The following is a 15,108-nucleotide window of genomic DNA, read 5'->3' as shown; positions in this document are numbered from 1 at the left end:
GACTACCAAAGAAAAACCCAACAATTATCATTCCACAATTCATTTGTCATCGTCCAACCACCACCACCATCATCACCACCACTTAGAAAGGAAACAATGTTCTTTAAAGTTAATTTTGTACTTGCATCAGCGCCAACATTGGCCCTATCAATACGCATCCTGTCCTGCATTTCACGTTACTCATGCAGTGGGGGCCTTTCTTTTAATTTATTTCCATTTTTCTACCTTCTTCTCAATAAATTTTTCATTATGATCAAAATACAAGTGATACACTGTATATTTTTATATAAGTAGTGGTAAATTTTGTTTTTAAAGTTATTAATTTTTTAACACACATATTTCACCATTTGTATAAGAACACGTGGTGTAACAACTTGTGTACCGATCACACTGAAAAATCTCTCATTTTCTGACACAAACTCTCATAATCTCTTTCCTCTGCTATGAGTGGCTTCGGATTTTTTGTCCTCAGCAGCAAACACCAATGGAGAAGCTACCGACAGTAAAGTGCTCTCAAGAACTCTGGTTTGCCCTTCTCATCTCCTCCGCTTTGTGCATTATATTTCTTTCCTTCGATTACTCTACTTTCTCTGGTCTCAATATTTTGCTCAACAAAAAAGTCGACCCAATTGGGGTTTTGAGCAACTCTATCACAGATTCATCATGTTTTGGTCGTTACGTTTATATGCACGACGATCTTCCTGAAAAATTCAACTCCGACTTGGTAAGAAACTGTAGGTTTCTCACCAGAGGAACTGACAAGCCAAATTTATGTATGTACTTTGAGAATTATGGTTTCGGTCCCGAAATCCAAAACTCGGAAGGGGTTTTGTCGAACGGGAGCTGGTTTTCCACGAACCAGTTCTTGCTGGAGTTCATTTTCCACAACAAGATGAAGCGCTATAAGTGTTTGACAAACATCTCCAGTCAGGCTTCGGCCGTTTATGTCCCGTTTTACGCCGGCCTTGATGCGAGCCTCCATCTCTGGGACTCCAATCTTACGGTTAGAGATGCCTCGGCGAAAGAACTTGTGAGTTGGCTTGCGAGAAAACCCGAGTGGGCGAAAATGTGGGGGAGGGACCATTTCTTGGTTGCCGGGAGAATTTCTTGGGACTTCAGGAGGCAGACGGATGAGGTTTCGGATTGGGGTAGTAAGCTCAGGTGGTTGCCAGAGTCTATGAACATGACTATGTTGTCGGTCGAAGGGAGCTCTTGGAACAATGACCTTGCTATACCTTACCCGACAAATTTTCATCCCGCGGAGGAGGTCGATTTGGTTCAATGGCAGAACAGAATGAGGAAGCTAGACAGGCCTTACTTGTTCACTTTTGCTGGGGCACCGAGGCCTGACCAGCAGAGTTCGATTCGGGGGAAGATTATCGATCAGTGCGTAGCTTCGAGTAAATGCAAGTTAATCGATTGCAGTTTGGGCGGTAACATGGATTGTGACAACCCGTCGAGTGTTATGAGAGTGTTTCAGAGCTCGGTTTATTGCCTGCAGCCCGGAGGAGATTCATACACCAGGAGATCAACTTTTGATTCCATTCTGGCTGGTTGTATTCCGGTTTTCTTTCACCCGGGTGCCGCTTATTCCCAGTATTTGTGGCATTTGCCGAAGAATCATAGCAGCTACTCGGTGTACATTCCGGTGAGGATTGCGGATGATATGCCAGGCAGCATTGAGGAAATCTTGCTTGGAATTTCAAAGGATAAGGAATTGGCCATGAGAGAAGAGGTTATTAGGCTCATTCCGAATCTGTCATACGCGGATCCCAGGTCTAGATTAGAGACCGAAGATGCATTCGATTTGTCTATCAAGGGAATTCTTGAGAGGATTGAGGATGTTAGGAAGGTGATTAGGGAAGGGAATGATCCGAGTATTGGTTTCGCGGATGAGGATAGCTACAAGTACACATTTCATCAGAAACAAGAACAAACTTGATTGAGTTCAACTGTTCTTTCTGTTTAACAAACAGAATGAGATAGAAGAGGAGGTGCAGGCCTACAATGGCAGATCGCGCGTCGAAAGATTCGAAACTAGATGAAACAGTGCCAGTTCTTGGTTTTCAGGTCGTTACTGCAGCTGCCAAGAGATTGTAAAGAAAGATCGAAAGCAAAATGCTATGTTAGAGGTCCCTATTTCATAGTCCTCTTTCAAAACATGTACCTATTTAGCACAATTATAAGTTAAAAATGTAATTTTTTTTAAATTTAAACCTAGAATTATTCTTTTCAATTCTCTGAGGAACCGTCTGATAATTATTTTGTTTTTTATTTTTTGTTATTTTTTTAGTTTTTAAAAAAACTGAAATCTTAATTAGTAATTACTTTTGATTTTTAATTTTTGAAAACTGAACACCAAAAACTGAAAACTACTTGTGTTCTCAAAATTTAGCCTAGAGTTTTCAAGTTTTTTTTTTTTTTTTTTTTTTTTTTTTTTTTAAGAAACTGAAAACTGAAGGTGATTGCCAAGCAAGATTTTAGTTTTTTGAAAAGTACTGAAAACCGAAAACTGATTGAGGTTGATTGCACTTATATACATGCTTTTTGTGTGCTGTATTGTGATTGAGCAATGCTTGACTACACAAAGATAAGTAGGAACTTCTACTCAAAACTCTTTGTATTTAAATCACAGAGTTTTGTACTTATGATCAAAACCGCTCATAATAAGAGTTACTCTGTAAATATTATCTTTGCAAAAAATAAATTAAAACTAAGGTCTTTTAGTCAATCTATTGTAGTAAATATATAGACATATCATAATGCTTTTATTGATTCCGTCCATCTATTTTTATACAGTTCTATGACTAAACGACTTTAGTTTTAATTGAATTTTTTGCAGATGCAGTCTTTATAGAGTGATTTATAATATAAACAGTTATGATCATAAACATAAAATTTTATGAATCGACAACGAACATTTTTAAGTTAAAAACTCATACTCATCCTTTGAGCAATCAAGTATTTATTCATTGTGATTTGAACAGGCAGCCAGGAGCCAGCTTCCCTCATTTTCTTTTTCTGTCAAACAATCCGTGTTATTGACTTGTGGACGAATAGAGACGTTTACATGAGTCGGTAGGATATTCAAGAGCCAGTTTGTGATACCCAAATCCAGTCACACACGAAGCGATTGCGTGCGCTGCTCCGTTGTACGCGGAGTAATTAAGACCACCACTTGAGTTTAGCGGTCAATCTCAAAATGTTCTTTGTCTAATCGAATGACTAATATGATCGGTACACGCGTGTAAACGCTCAAATAGATCAGATGCAATATGTTTTATGATGATTCAATGATTGCCCAAGTCGTTTGTTTAAAGTATGAAAAATATTTGATTCCTTACGTGCAAAAAAAAATTGCCCAAGTCGTTTGTTTAAAGTGTGAAAAATACTTGATTCCTTACGTGTGTAAAAAAAAATTTAATTTTTGTAAATGTAGTTTTCGGTATGGCCATGGCCTTTGACAAACTCAAGGCATCGGCAGCCAGCAAAATTAGAGAAGATTTTTTTAGTGTACCAAGAAATTTCATAATGCAAGTGGTAGAATACTTGAAAAAAAAATTCTAACCATTTGTATTATAATACTTTCAGTAAGTAAAGATTTTAAGTGGGTTCGCTTGGACCATGATATGTAGGAATGATCATTTATTTTTTATCCGAGATCTTTGTGCTTGCATGATGCTACAAATCTCCATCAAAGCAGTGTATAGCTCAGTTGGTAGAGCATTGGGATTTTAACCTAATGATCGCAAGTTTAAGTTATGCTATATGGCAGATATCAGGTTCCAACCGAGTTTTACGTGAAATAGAGTGCAAATCCTTTTATTGCTAGGGACACGGATTAGTCTTTAATAATTGGTTAATCACAGCAAGCAGGGTTCATCTGACTCAGGAAAAATACTTTTTATTGGCTGTCAATAGGCAAAGCAAAACATAATTACGCTCAATCTAGCACTGGCAATGAGGAAAAAGAGATCTTTTGCCTTGACAACTTCAGACGAAAAGTGAGTAATCGGACCATGATAATGAAACCTAGCAGCCTTAAGAGAATTGGACAATTTGATGAACTACTTGTCTCGACACGCCTTTCTCTTGTCCAAACCAAAATGGTGTACCTAATCGTATTCCAGGTACACTGAAAGATTTCTCCAAAATTAGGAGGAGGATTATTCATGTCAAGTCAAAATTGCAAAAAGAAAACACAATGATCAAACAATGAAAAAGTAAGAACATTTTATTTTTATGCTGTATATAAAAGAAAGCGGTAAATCTATATTTCTTTGAATGCTGGAGTAAGCATCATACAATTTTCTACATACAAAAGGCAGTAAAATTATGATTAATTTGAATGTCTTCATATTCTTCTCTCTTTTTACATCAATCAATATTCTTCTGGTGCCTCCGGAAACATGAATTTAGTCCAATCCTCATCCGCAAAACCAACGCTAGGATCCTTCCCTTCTTTAATCACCTTCCTAACATTCTCTATCCTCTCAAGAACTCCCCGCACAGCTAAATCGAACGCGTCTTCGCTCTCTAATCTCGACCTGGGATCTGCATACACCAGCTTTGGTATCAGCCTTATGACCTCCTCTCTCATTGCCAATTCCCTCTCCTTTGAAATTCGAAGCAAAGTTTTCTCGATCATGCCTTCTTTCAAATCCTCCACTTCCTTCACCGGAATAAACACCGAATACTTAGTATGTTTCTCCGGCAGATGCCATAAGTACTGCGTGTACGCGGTCGCAGGATGAAAGAAGACCGGAATACAACCAGCAAGTAAAGAATCAAATGCTGATCTCCTTGTGTGTGAATCACCTGGAGGCTGCAGGCAGTAGACCGACTTCTCGAAAACCCTCATAACTGTAACGGGGTCGTTACAATTAATCCCAGGAGAACCACAATGCACGAACTTGCAGTTGTTTGATGCTCGGCACTGATTGATAAGTTTTCCCCTGATCGATTTTTGCATGCCAGGCCTCGGCGCACCGATGAAAGAGAACAAGTGAGGCCTTTTGTATTTCTTCACTCTGTTCTGCCATTGAACAACCTCACTGTCGTTTGCAGGATGGAAGTTGGTCGGGTACGGTATAGCAAGGTCATTTCTCCAACAACTTCCTTCAACCGACAACATACTCATGTTCATCGACCCCGGCAAAAACCTTAAGTTAGTACCCCAATCAGAACCATTGTCGGGCCTCCTGAAATCCCAAGAAGTCCTCCCGGCAACGAAAAAATGATCTCTCCCCCACATTTTCTTCCACTCAGGCCTCCGCGTAAGCCAATTCACAAGATCTTTCGCGGACGCGTCCCTGACATTGTGATCAAAATCCCACAAATGGCGACTCGCATCGAGGCCGGTATATGACGGTACATAAATGGCTGAAGCAAGATTGGAGTTGTTTGTCAAGCATTTGTACGTCTTCATCTTGTTGTGGAAAATGACTTCTAACAAGTAGGGATTTGTGATGAACCAACTCTTGTTTGCCAAAACCTTTCCGGGCTTTCCGATTTGAGGACCAAGACCCGAATTCACAAGGTGATGACACATATTGTCACCAGTATTCGTACCTTGATCACTAAGGGCCTTGCTTCCTGTCGAAAGGGACTGGCAGTTTGCGAGGAGATCGTAGTTGAACCGTGTTGGAAGATCATCGTGGATGTAAATGTAGCGGCCAAAACACGAATCTTTGATGTAGAACGGACGAACATGTTTATTGACCAACAAATTCACACCACTGTAGACACCCAATATTGAAGTTGAATAATCAAAGCAAAGCAATACAAAGAACAAGAACAATGAGACTAGTACACCAAACCATTTTTCTTTGTAGTACTTTCCGGCGAGTGGTTTCTCCATTCGACCTTCTTCGATCACACAAACCTCTCCGCCAGGAGAATATATCTCCGGTGGTGAAGGATTCACCGGAATAGTCTCAAGGGAGAGGAGAGACAGAAACACATGAAACAAAATATATGGTGTGGGAGAATACTGATTGAAAATTTGACAGTGAAATCTTTTGTTAATTATGTGAAGGGATCGATGATGAAATTTGGAAAATGAGAAAGAAAGGGAGGTGATCTGATTAGGATGGGATTTGCATGGTAAGCGGACAAAAGGAGAAAAAGCAAATGATTCCAAGAAAATGAGGAAGAAAAAGGCAAGAAATCGAAAAGACAACAAAAAATGAATGAAAAAAACGATGGAATTACTTAATAAAGACTTTCGATTTTTGTTTTTACAGAGTGCTGTTATTTCCACCCCGAAAAACAACGTATACTTACATTTACTATGTAATTAAGCATAGATCCCTAGAGATACTTTCAAATAACTCAAAGGACATTGGCTATATCTAAAGGTGTTTTGTGACAAGTGTCCCTGTTGGATTAGCCAACAGGAACAGAATGATACACGACCTTACAACTGCAGATATATACAACTCTGCCACCATTTACGATGAACACACCCCTCTTCACATGAATCACAAATTTCTTGACAGAAAAATACCTGCTAGGCTGCTACTGTACCTGAAATGGACATGCTGGAGGGGTGCTGTGGGTCTTTTAGGAGAGGATTGCATCAAGGTGGGGCCTACTTCGGGACATAGGTGGCAGAAGGGTTCATGCAGAAAGAAGAAGACGAAGGAAAGGAAGGAGATGGATGGCATTATTTTATTTTATTTTTATTCTTTCTGTTGTACAGAAGACAGATTGAAAATTCTACGTTTGCAGGCAGGAGAAGGAATTTCGAAGGAGTATTTTTGTCATTTGGAACTAATGGTAAATGCACCAGTCAGTTTCCTACAATTCAGCCTATACTGTAGCTCAACAGCTGTTATCTGTTGGATGATGGCCACGTATTGAAGAAAAGTGTTACCAAAGTTTTTTTATTCCCTTATTTTATTCTTCCGTTGAATCCCGGCGAAGTAGGAAAACCAATAACGTGAAGAATCGGTTTATGAGGAAGAAATTGGCAGTGTTTTTAAAATAAACAGAAGTATTTTGATTAAAATGTTTTTTAAATCAATTTTTTTTAAAAAATTTAAGTAGATCACGAAAAGGTACTTTGAGATTATGATGATTTGAATGCATAATTTTTTAAGCTGATCTTGCAAAAGTGAGATGAGTTTTGAAACTAATCTAGCAAAATTGTTGGATATGATGCACTATGAACCATAGCCTTCGTCTTGCAAGAAACTTTTGGTATACTTAAATTTTTGGTGTATCTAAGTAGATAAAAAAAAAACACTTTCAGTGCATCTTCCAAGAAATTCAAAATAAATTTTACCAAAAGCACTTATAGTCATTCTAAAACACTTCCAAATAAGTCTTTTTTTTTTTTTTTTTTGACCTAAGTAAATTATTTTTTATGTTGATAAGTTTTCTAATTTGTTTTATAGATGAAAAAAATGTACATGTGATGTTATTATAGTTATTATTATAACTGTCTTTACATTTATAAATTTATCCCTCTATTTTTTAAGATGAGTTTTCATCTTCTTATTTCTCTCTCTGTTTCTCTTTACCTCCTCTTTTTCTTTGTATCGTTTCCTAGATTTATGAGTTTTTTTTCTTTTACGAGAACTATTAGGATTTTTTTTTTTTTTTTTGGGTTTTCTATTCTTTTTTTTTTTTTTAAGTGTTTGCTTTTGAGGTTTTGATGCATAATTTTTTAAGCTGATCTTGCAGAAGTAGGATGAGTTTTGAAACTAATCTTGCAAAATTGTTGGATATGATGCACTATGAATCATAGCCTTGGTCTGGCAAGAAACTTTTGGTATAATTTTTGGTATATACTTTGGTTTGCTACCTTTCCAGTTCTGATAGATAGATGCTTGTGAAACCTCCTATTGTAATTTGGGTATATATGCTTTTGGTATGTTACAAAGGACTACAAGAACATTTTCGTGATGTGTCATACTCATACCAATGTTTCTTTGTCGAAGAAGTGTGTCTTTTGCAAGTTCATCCGAAGGTGATGAAAGATTTTATCAACGTGAGTGTTATCTTTTTATTCGGTTGGATGTGTTTATTTGGTAGAGATTTTGAGTCTTTTTGTTGCATTTGTAATCGGCAAATTCTCGAGGACGTCAGTGTTTTATTGGCCAAGTAAAGTTCCAGTAGATATTTTAACACAAAGCTGAAGCCAAAGAAATTCCTTTCAACCAAGGAAGGGTTACATGAACATGGAGTGAGCAACAATGTTGAAAATGTTGGCTTTATTATCACGCATCGGAAAAGGAAGCTTAGCTTAAAAGATATTGAATCATGTATATTATCGATAAGTACATAAAGATTTAATCAGATATTTAGAGCGGGGTGAATACAATGATAGAAGACCGTCGATTGTTTCACACAGTTTTTAAACCCGAGGATTTCTTTAACGTGGTAAAATTCCACACACCATGAGGAAAATATACGAGCCCGCTGCCAGCCACTAATTTCAAACAACAAATAACTCGTTTGAATGTGCTTTTAAAATATCTGAAAACGCTTTTAGTTAAATTGATTTTAGAGTTTCAAAAGTATTTTAAATGCTTTTTGAAAGAAGCACCATATATGTGTTTCTTGCAAGAAGCACTTAAAGTGCTTTTTCATGATTCACTTGGATTTTTACTAATGATTGGTATCAAAAACATTTTCACCAAAAGTATTTTCAGTCATTTTAAAAGTACATCAAACGAGCCCAAATACAACTCATAAAAGACAACCTACAAACTCAAAGATCACCTTGTGCTCTTGTCTTTATACTTGCTTTTCTTTGTCTCCTCTTGATTGAAACACGATCACCTCAGAGCACGAAAGTAGGCCATTATGAATTATATATGAATGCTAGAAGAAAGTATTTCACTCAGATTTCACTCCTCTAACCTAGCATACAAATTCCTTGTCTTAAACTTTTTCTAGCGCAAAATTATGGTGCGCAAAATGGAAAGCCTGGTGGAAACTCAGCAGTATATAATGGATATAATCAAATTAAACGACCTACAATTAAGTACTTTAACCCTAAAATAAGTTGATTCTACTTGGTCTCACTCTCCTAATGAAATGTAAATACTCAGTTTATGTTTTCCCAAAATGATGCACATGAAGTTTACTCAAGTCATCCACGAAATAAGATTGCATTTGATTGTCCTTGACACGCAAGTCTTCAAATCACGAACCTAGACACTAATCTATTACATACATTGTGGAGCCAAAAATAATCAAGAGGCGACACGTAGATTTTTGCACAAAAAGAACAAAATTGCCCTTGAGGAGCACCAACGCGCGAGCAGTGGACAAACATTCCACAATCAAGTCAAAAGTGCCCAAAATAGGTAACAAATTCAAAGTTATTTCATCCATCCTTATCCTATATTTTCTGCAAGGTAATTATTTCATAACCTCCAAAATATTCATTCCAAAAATGTGTTAATTGGCTAATTAATGGATTAATTAGGTAATTAATCCATTAATTGCCAAATAACTCACACATTAAACCACAAAATGCACACAAAAAGCATCCCAAAGGCTGGCCACCTTTTATCCAAAGGGAACTGGCCATGCCCTATAAATACTACCCATTTTTCTCTAAAAATCTAAGTCCACACTCTTGCAAAACTCCAAAAACTCTCTAAACACTTTTCTCTCTAAATCCTAACTTTGACATCAGAGGTTCTTCGGCCAAAGCCCCCCCCCTCCCAATTCATCGTGGGTGCGTGAGGCTCTTGGCCTTGATCCTAAGGTGTTAATTGTTTTGTAGGTACAATTTTGTCCAAGAAGAAGGAGGCGGAAATTTGCATCCACATACACGTATACTTATCTAGGAAATTAGCCAATCACAAAAGCTTGCACATTCAAACACTTGGCTAGTGGTTTCTTCATTTGGTCTTTAGATCGGAGCAGCACTCTGCCGAAGAACATCTCTTCAACGGAGCGTGCGTATGAGGACTGAGCTTTGAAATAACTTATGGCCTTCACCTTAGTTTACTTGCAATCTAACTCATTTCCAGTTAAATTTATTTGTTTTTGTTTGGTAATCATGATTAAGGTATAACATAGCACATTAGTTTGGAGCCATAAATATTCTGAAAACAAAGTACAAGCAACTGTGATCGAGGTTAGATGATCGAACGAGCATGTAGAACAAACTTGATCAGCTCAAGCAACCAAGGTGGTTGTGTTCTAAGAGACGGATATAGATGCTTGACATCCAACTCAAGTAACTCGTTATCTTTCCAGTTTTGACACACTCCAACTCAAGCAAGCGTCAGCAAATATAGACTAGCTAGCAAAACAAATTGGTTTACCTTTCAAATATCTTATTTATTTATTTTAATACAATCGATATTTCTACTCTAAACTAGACTTAAGGGTTCCGACAACCTGTATTGCGGTAATTTAAATTTACTAGACGAGCAATGCGAAAGCAACCTGGGAAGACAAATAACATGTAAGAACTGGAATAACTTTCTAAGCTCAGCTGCGATCGGGTTGCTGCAGCAAGCACCTCAGAAGTAACAGCCGGCATTATTTTGCAATCATTTTGGTTTCACACAGCATCCGCAGCATTCAATCAAGTCGGCTTATCTATAGTCTTAGGAAATGTGACCTTACTATTATCCTCGTCTGCAAAACCAATACTAGGATCTCTCCCCTCTCTGATCTCCTTGCTAACGTTCCCAATCCTCTCAAGAATTCCCTGCACAGCTATATCAAACGCGTCTTCGGTCTCTAATCTTGACCTGGGATCTGCGTAGACCAGCTTCGGAATCAGCTTTATAACCTCCTCCCTCATTGCCAATTCCCTGTCTTTTGAAATTCCGAGCAAGATTTTCTCAATGCTGCCTTCTTTCAAATCTGTTACATCCCTCACCGGAATATAAACAGAGTACTTGGAATGATTCTTTGGCAAGTACCATAAGTACTGAGTGTATGCGGTAGCTGGATGAAAGAAAACCGGGATACAACCAGCCAGAAACGCATCAAAAGTTGATCTCCGAGTGAATGAATCCCCTGCAGGCTGCAAACAATACACTGAGCTCTGAAACGCCCTCATAACAGTAATCGGGTTGCCACAAATTTTTTCAGTGCAATGTAAGAAATTGCAATTAGTTGAAGCTTGGCAGTGTTCGATAAGTTTTCCCCGGATAGAACCTTGCTGGTTAGGCCTCGGTGCACCGGCGAAAGTAAATAAATAAGGCCTTTCTTGCTTTCTCACCTTGTCCTGCCATTGAACCACCTCACTGTCGTTGGAAGGGTGAAAGTTTGTTGGGTACGGAATTGCAATGTCGTTTTTCCATCGGCTTCCTTCGATTGACAACATAGTCATGTTCAAAGACTCGGGCAAGAACCTGAGTTTGCTACCCCAATTCGAACTATTGTCTCTTTCCCTCCTGAAATCCCAAGAAATCCTCCCGGAAGCAAAGAAATGGTCTCTCCCCCACATCTTCGTCCACTCGGGTTGTCCCGAAAGCCACTTGACAAACTCCTTGGCCGAAGAGTCTCTGATTTCGATGTTGGAATCCCACAGATGGACACCAACATCCATGCTAGGATAGAACGGCACATAAATGGCGGAAGCAAGAGTTGAATTTCTTGTCAGACACTCATACTTCTTCATCCTGTTGTGGAATATGACTTCCAACAAGTAGGGATTTGTGACGAACCAGCTCGCGTTCGATAAAACTCCATCGGAGTTGTTAATTTTAGGACCGAGTCCCAAATTAACAAGGTGAGGACACATGTTTGGGACATTAGTCATGCTGGTTCCGGCACTAAGAGACTCACAGTTGTTGATGAAATCGTCGTTGAATCTCGCAGGAAGACTGTCGTGAATGTAAATGTATCGATCCGAACACGGATCTTTGGTGAGGCTAATGTTCAAAACTCGAATTGGGTTTTCTTTTTCAGTCACCAAAACATCAACACTCAAAGAAGTGGAATGATCAAAGGAAAACAAGACAAAACACAAAGCAAAGGAGATAAGGATGCCAAACCAGACTTCTTGGGTGCATTTTCCAGTGTGTACTTTCTCCATTTTCGTCTTCGCTCCTGAGCAACAGACTCTCCAGTTACTGAAGTCCTATAGGCGCATAGCAGAACATAGAAAGTCAAAGAGAGAGTAGAAAAGAATCCGGGTCCGAGAATCACGAACATTTGTGAATCTTATCCGTTTATTGTATATTATGCAGTCAGAAATTATTTGAATATTTTTATTTAAAATTAAACATAAACAGTATCTGACAATAACTGACCACACGATATATAATAAATAAATACTATTTACGGATCATCAAAATCTTCATCAAAAGAATCCGAAAAGAATCACGTTGGAATAATAAAAAGCTTAGTTTGTGAAAAAAGAAAAAAGGAAAAAGAAAGTCCGACTTCATTAATACTGTGAATGCGTATTTATGGAAAGATTTGTTCGTAACACTAATTCATTTTGTTAATTATTATATATAGTATTTTCATAATATATAAGCAAAGTGACACTAAAAATGTGTCATTTATTCTTTTATAATGATATAATGTACTAATTTGTGTTTTGAGTGAACGAAAAGATTTTTCTAGGGAAGAGGGAATCTCCCTCCTTCAAATTCTCTTTACCTTCAGTCTTCTCATATTTGTACAGTTACAGTTAAGTTACGTTAATATCTTATATTGATTTTTTTAAAAGAAGTAAAAATGAGAAAAAAGGAAAAAGAAAGTCCGACTTCATTAATACTGTGAATGCGTATTTATGGAAAGATTTGTTCGTATCACTAATTCATTTTGTTAATTATTATATATAGTATTTTCATAATATATAAGCAAAGTGACACTAAAAATGTGTCATTTATTCTTTTATAATGATATAATGTACTAATTTGTGTTTTGAGTGTACGAAAAGATTTTTCTAGGGAAGAGGGAATCTCTCTCCTTCAAATTCTCTTTACCTTCAGTCTTCTCATATTTGTACAGTTACAGTTAAGTTACGTTAATATCTTGTGTTGACTTTTTTTAAAAAAGTAAAAATGAGAAAAAAGGGGATAGAAGAAGAAGGGAGGACAGGGATGAAAAAATCAATCATATTCATTGAAAAAAATTTTAATATGTTCGGAACACAAAATGATACACGTATCATCTCAAAGAATTCCTAAGTAAATTTGTTGTTAACTCTCAACAGAATTCCTGGTGACAAGAGTCGCTTTTCCTTTTCATTTTCCCTTTTTCCTTTTTTCTTTTCCTTTTCCTTTTCCTTTTCCTTTTCCTTTTTCATTCTTCTGTGCGTTGTCTTATTATGGTAAAAAAGTAGTGAATAATTAAAAAATTTGTGTTGATAAATGGAAAATAAACCCACGATTTAATGCTTGTTTACCGGTCGCGTTTATGATAACGTGGTAAAGGAGTGTCGGTGCCCAATATTATTTACCCACGTGTAACGTCAGTACGTAAATCAGCCGACAAACAAACGGACGTTACTCCATCAACCTAACTTTTTGCAGATCTCCAAAAGCCGAGCATACCGAACGAATTCCTCGTGGTCAAGGTCATCATCGCCCAACTAACAACACTTGTATGGACCGAATCAAAACTGTACCCATGATTTCTCTAAAGTTAATTTGTACTTTGTTACCACGTAGGCCACTTTGGCCCCTAGCCACGATAATTTTTTACTGTGTTTTAGATATAAATAGTATATCACGTATTATTATATAAATGGTAAAATTTTTTAATGTTTTTAGTTATTAAGTTTTTAATACAAGCTATAACAGTTCCCATATTCTCTAAATTTTGAGGTGATTGTTCTGGGATAAATTTAGGGGTCTGTTCAATTGAAGTTTTGAACAATTTTAATTCTTTTAATGAACGTAAGGGTGTTATTTGGTACTACGATCTAATAATATTTCTCTTCACTTGTAAGTGAGAAGTTTCGATTCTTGCCAAAGGAAAATTTGAACCACATTATTGTTAGCTCATTATGAGAGTAAGCCCAGCCCTCCCCCGTGTAGATAATGTCGTTTGTTAAAAAAAAAAAATATTAAAGAAGTTTATAATATTTCATATGTATTCAATCAGGACTTGTTGTTTTATTAGCTCTCCATATATTGTTAAATACACCTCACATACTTAAAATACCCTACATTATCTCAAAAAAGATATGAATATTTCAGAGTCCTTCATCTCTTATGTTGCAGAATCCTTAGCATTTTTTATTAATAAAAAAAACATAATCACAAGACATTCTTGTGCTTTACTTTTTAGGGTTTAAATAATCATTTTATATAATTCATTTAACAATAAATATTAAGTGGATGTATTCAACAATTAGTGGGATGCTAATAAAGACTTTTAAAAGTTGGAAAACTCGAGAGAAATTGAGAGATTTCATAATGTATTTTAAGCAATCATAAGTCTCACTCTCAAAATTTTACTTGGAGAGAGGCTTGAAGAATTGTGTGTTATTCCTCATGTCTTGTGCTTTTATTAAGGAAGAGAGAAACTTTCTTCCTAAGTAATACAAACACTAATAGGAAAGATATTCAAGATCTCATAGAATTCCTCTATAATCGCTAATTATGATGCACACAATCACACATGTTTTATAATCCTAACTACAACACTCCTCCTTGAGTGTGTAAATACTTAAATAGTCAGTGCATCAGGTCTTCAGGTAAAGATGAACTCGTTTTGTTTAATCAGTAGAAGTAGCAAATGCAAGTCTCATATAGAGATTGCATGTAAGAGTAAGTCTCACCAAAATCTGACTATGGTAAAACTTAATGGGACAAAATCCATAATCTAAGGAGAAAAATATGACTTAATGCAACATGTCGATACTTAACATGCGGAGCTACACCCACAGCTAAGGTAACCTAGGTAGGTTTTGTGCGGATTCCTATAGTTTTAGCACGTCTATTAGGCTATTAGCATATCAGTTAGTCGACTGCAGCCTATTGTCACCATATGTAGCCCACCCAGTTCTGATATTATCCAATATGTATGTCATCATAAGTAATAAATAATATTTTAACAAACTTGGTTTATCTATTTTCTTTTAATTGCATTTATATATATATTTTTTTTCTTTTGAAAAAAAAAATTAGAGTAATTCGTCTTTAAATTTTGATCCAAGTAAAA

The 15,108-nt window shown here is 36.7% G+C and overlaps 3 protein-coding genes across 3 annotated transcripts; 1 reads left to right on the top strand and 2 right to left on the bottom strand.

Annotated features, from left to right (window-relative positions):
• Positions 1-357: 357 nt before the first annotated feature.
• On the top strand, positions 358-2,236 carry LOC103962565 (probable xyloglucan galactosyltransferase GT14). Its single transcript, XM_009375284.3, has one exon. It carries the CDS (start codon positions 485-487, stop codon positions 1,940-1,942), a length of 1,458 nt encoding a protein of 485 aa, XP_009373559.2. The 5' UTR covers positions 358-484; the 3' UTR covers positions 1,943-2,236.
• A 1,980-nt stretch (positions 2,237-4,216) lies between these two features.
• On the bottom strand, positions 4,217-6,740 carry LOC103962564 (probable xyloglucan galactosyltransferase GT14). Its single transcript, XM_009375283.3, has one exon. It carries the CDS (start codon positions 5,858-5,860, stop codon positions 4,382-4,384), a length of 1,479 nt encoding a protein of 492 aa, XP_009373558.1. The 5' UTR covers positions 5,861-6,740; the 3' UTR covers positions 4,217-4,381.
• Positions 6,741-10,287: 3,547 nt separating this feature from the next.
• On the bottom strand, positions 10,288-12,128 carry LOC103962562 (probable xyloglucan galactosyltransferase GT14). The gene has a single exon (XM_048579609.1). The coding sequence runs from the start codon at positions 12,020-12,022 to the stop codon at positions 10,559-10,561; it is 1,464 nt and encodes a 487-aa protein (XP_048435566.1). The 5' UTR covers positions 12,023-12,128; the 3' UTR covers positions 10,288-10,558.
• Positions 12,129-15,108: the final 2,980 nt, after the last annotated feature.

The sequence above is a fragment of a genome, unplaced genomic scaffold, assembly GCF_019419815.1.
Source record: "Pyrus x bretschneideri cultivar Hongxiangsu unplaced genomic scaffold, Pyrus_bretschneideri_v1 Contig14, whole genome shotgun sequence".
Taxonomy (NCBI): Eukaryota; Viridiplantae; Streptophyta; class Magnoliopsida; order Rosales; family Rosaceae; genus Pyrus; species Pyrus x bretschneideri.
This window is presented reverse-complemented; position numbering and strand designations above follow the sequence as displayed.

Bases quoted from the DNA above. Each gene is read 5' to 3' on its own strand.
- LOC103962565 (XM_009375284.3), top strand. From the start codon at position 485: ATGGAGAAGCTACCGACAGTAAAGTGCTCTCAAGAACTCTGGTTTGCC.
- LOC103962564 (XM_009375283.3), bottom strand. From the start codon at position 5,860: ATGGAGAAACCACTCGCCGGAAAGTACTACAAAGAAAAATGGTTTGGT.
- LOC103962562 (XM_048579609.1), bottom strand. From the start codon at position 12,022: ATGGAGAAAGTACACACTGGAAAATGCACCCAAGAAGTCTGGTTTGGC.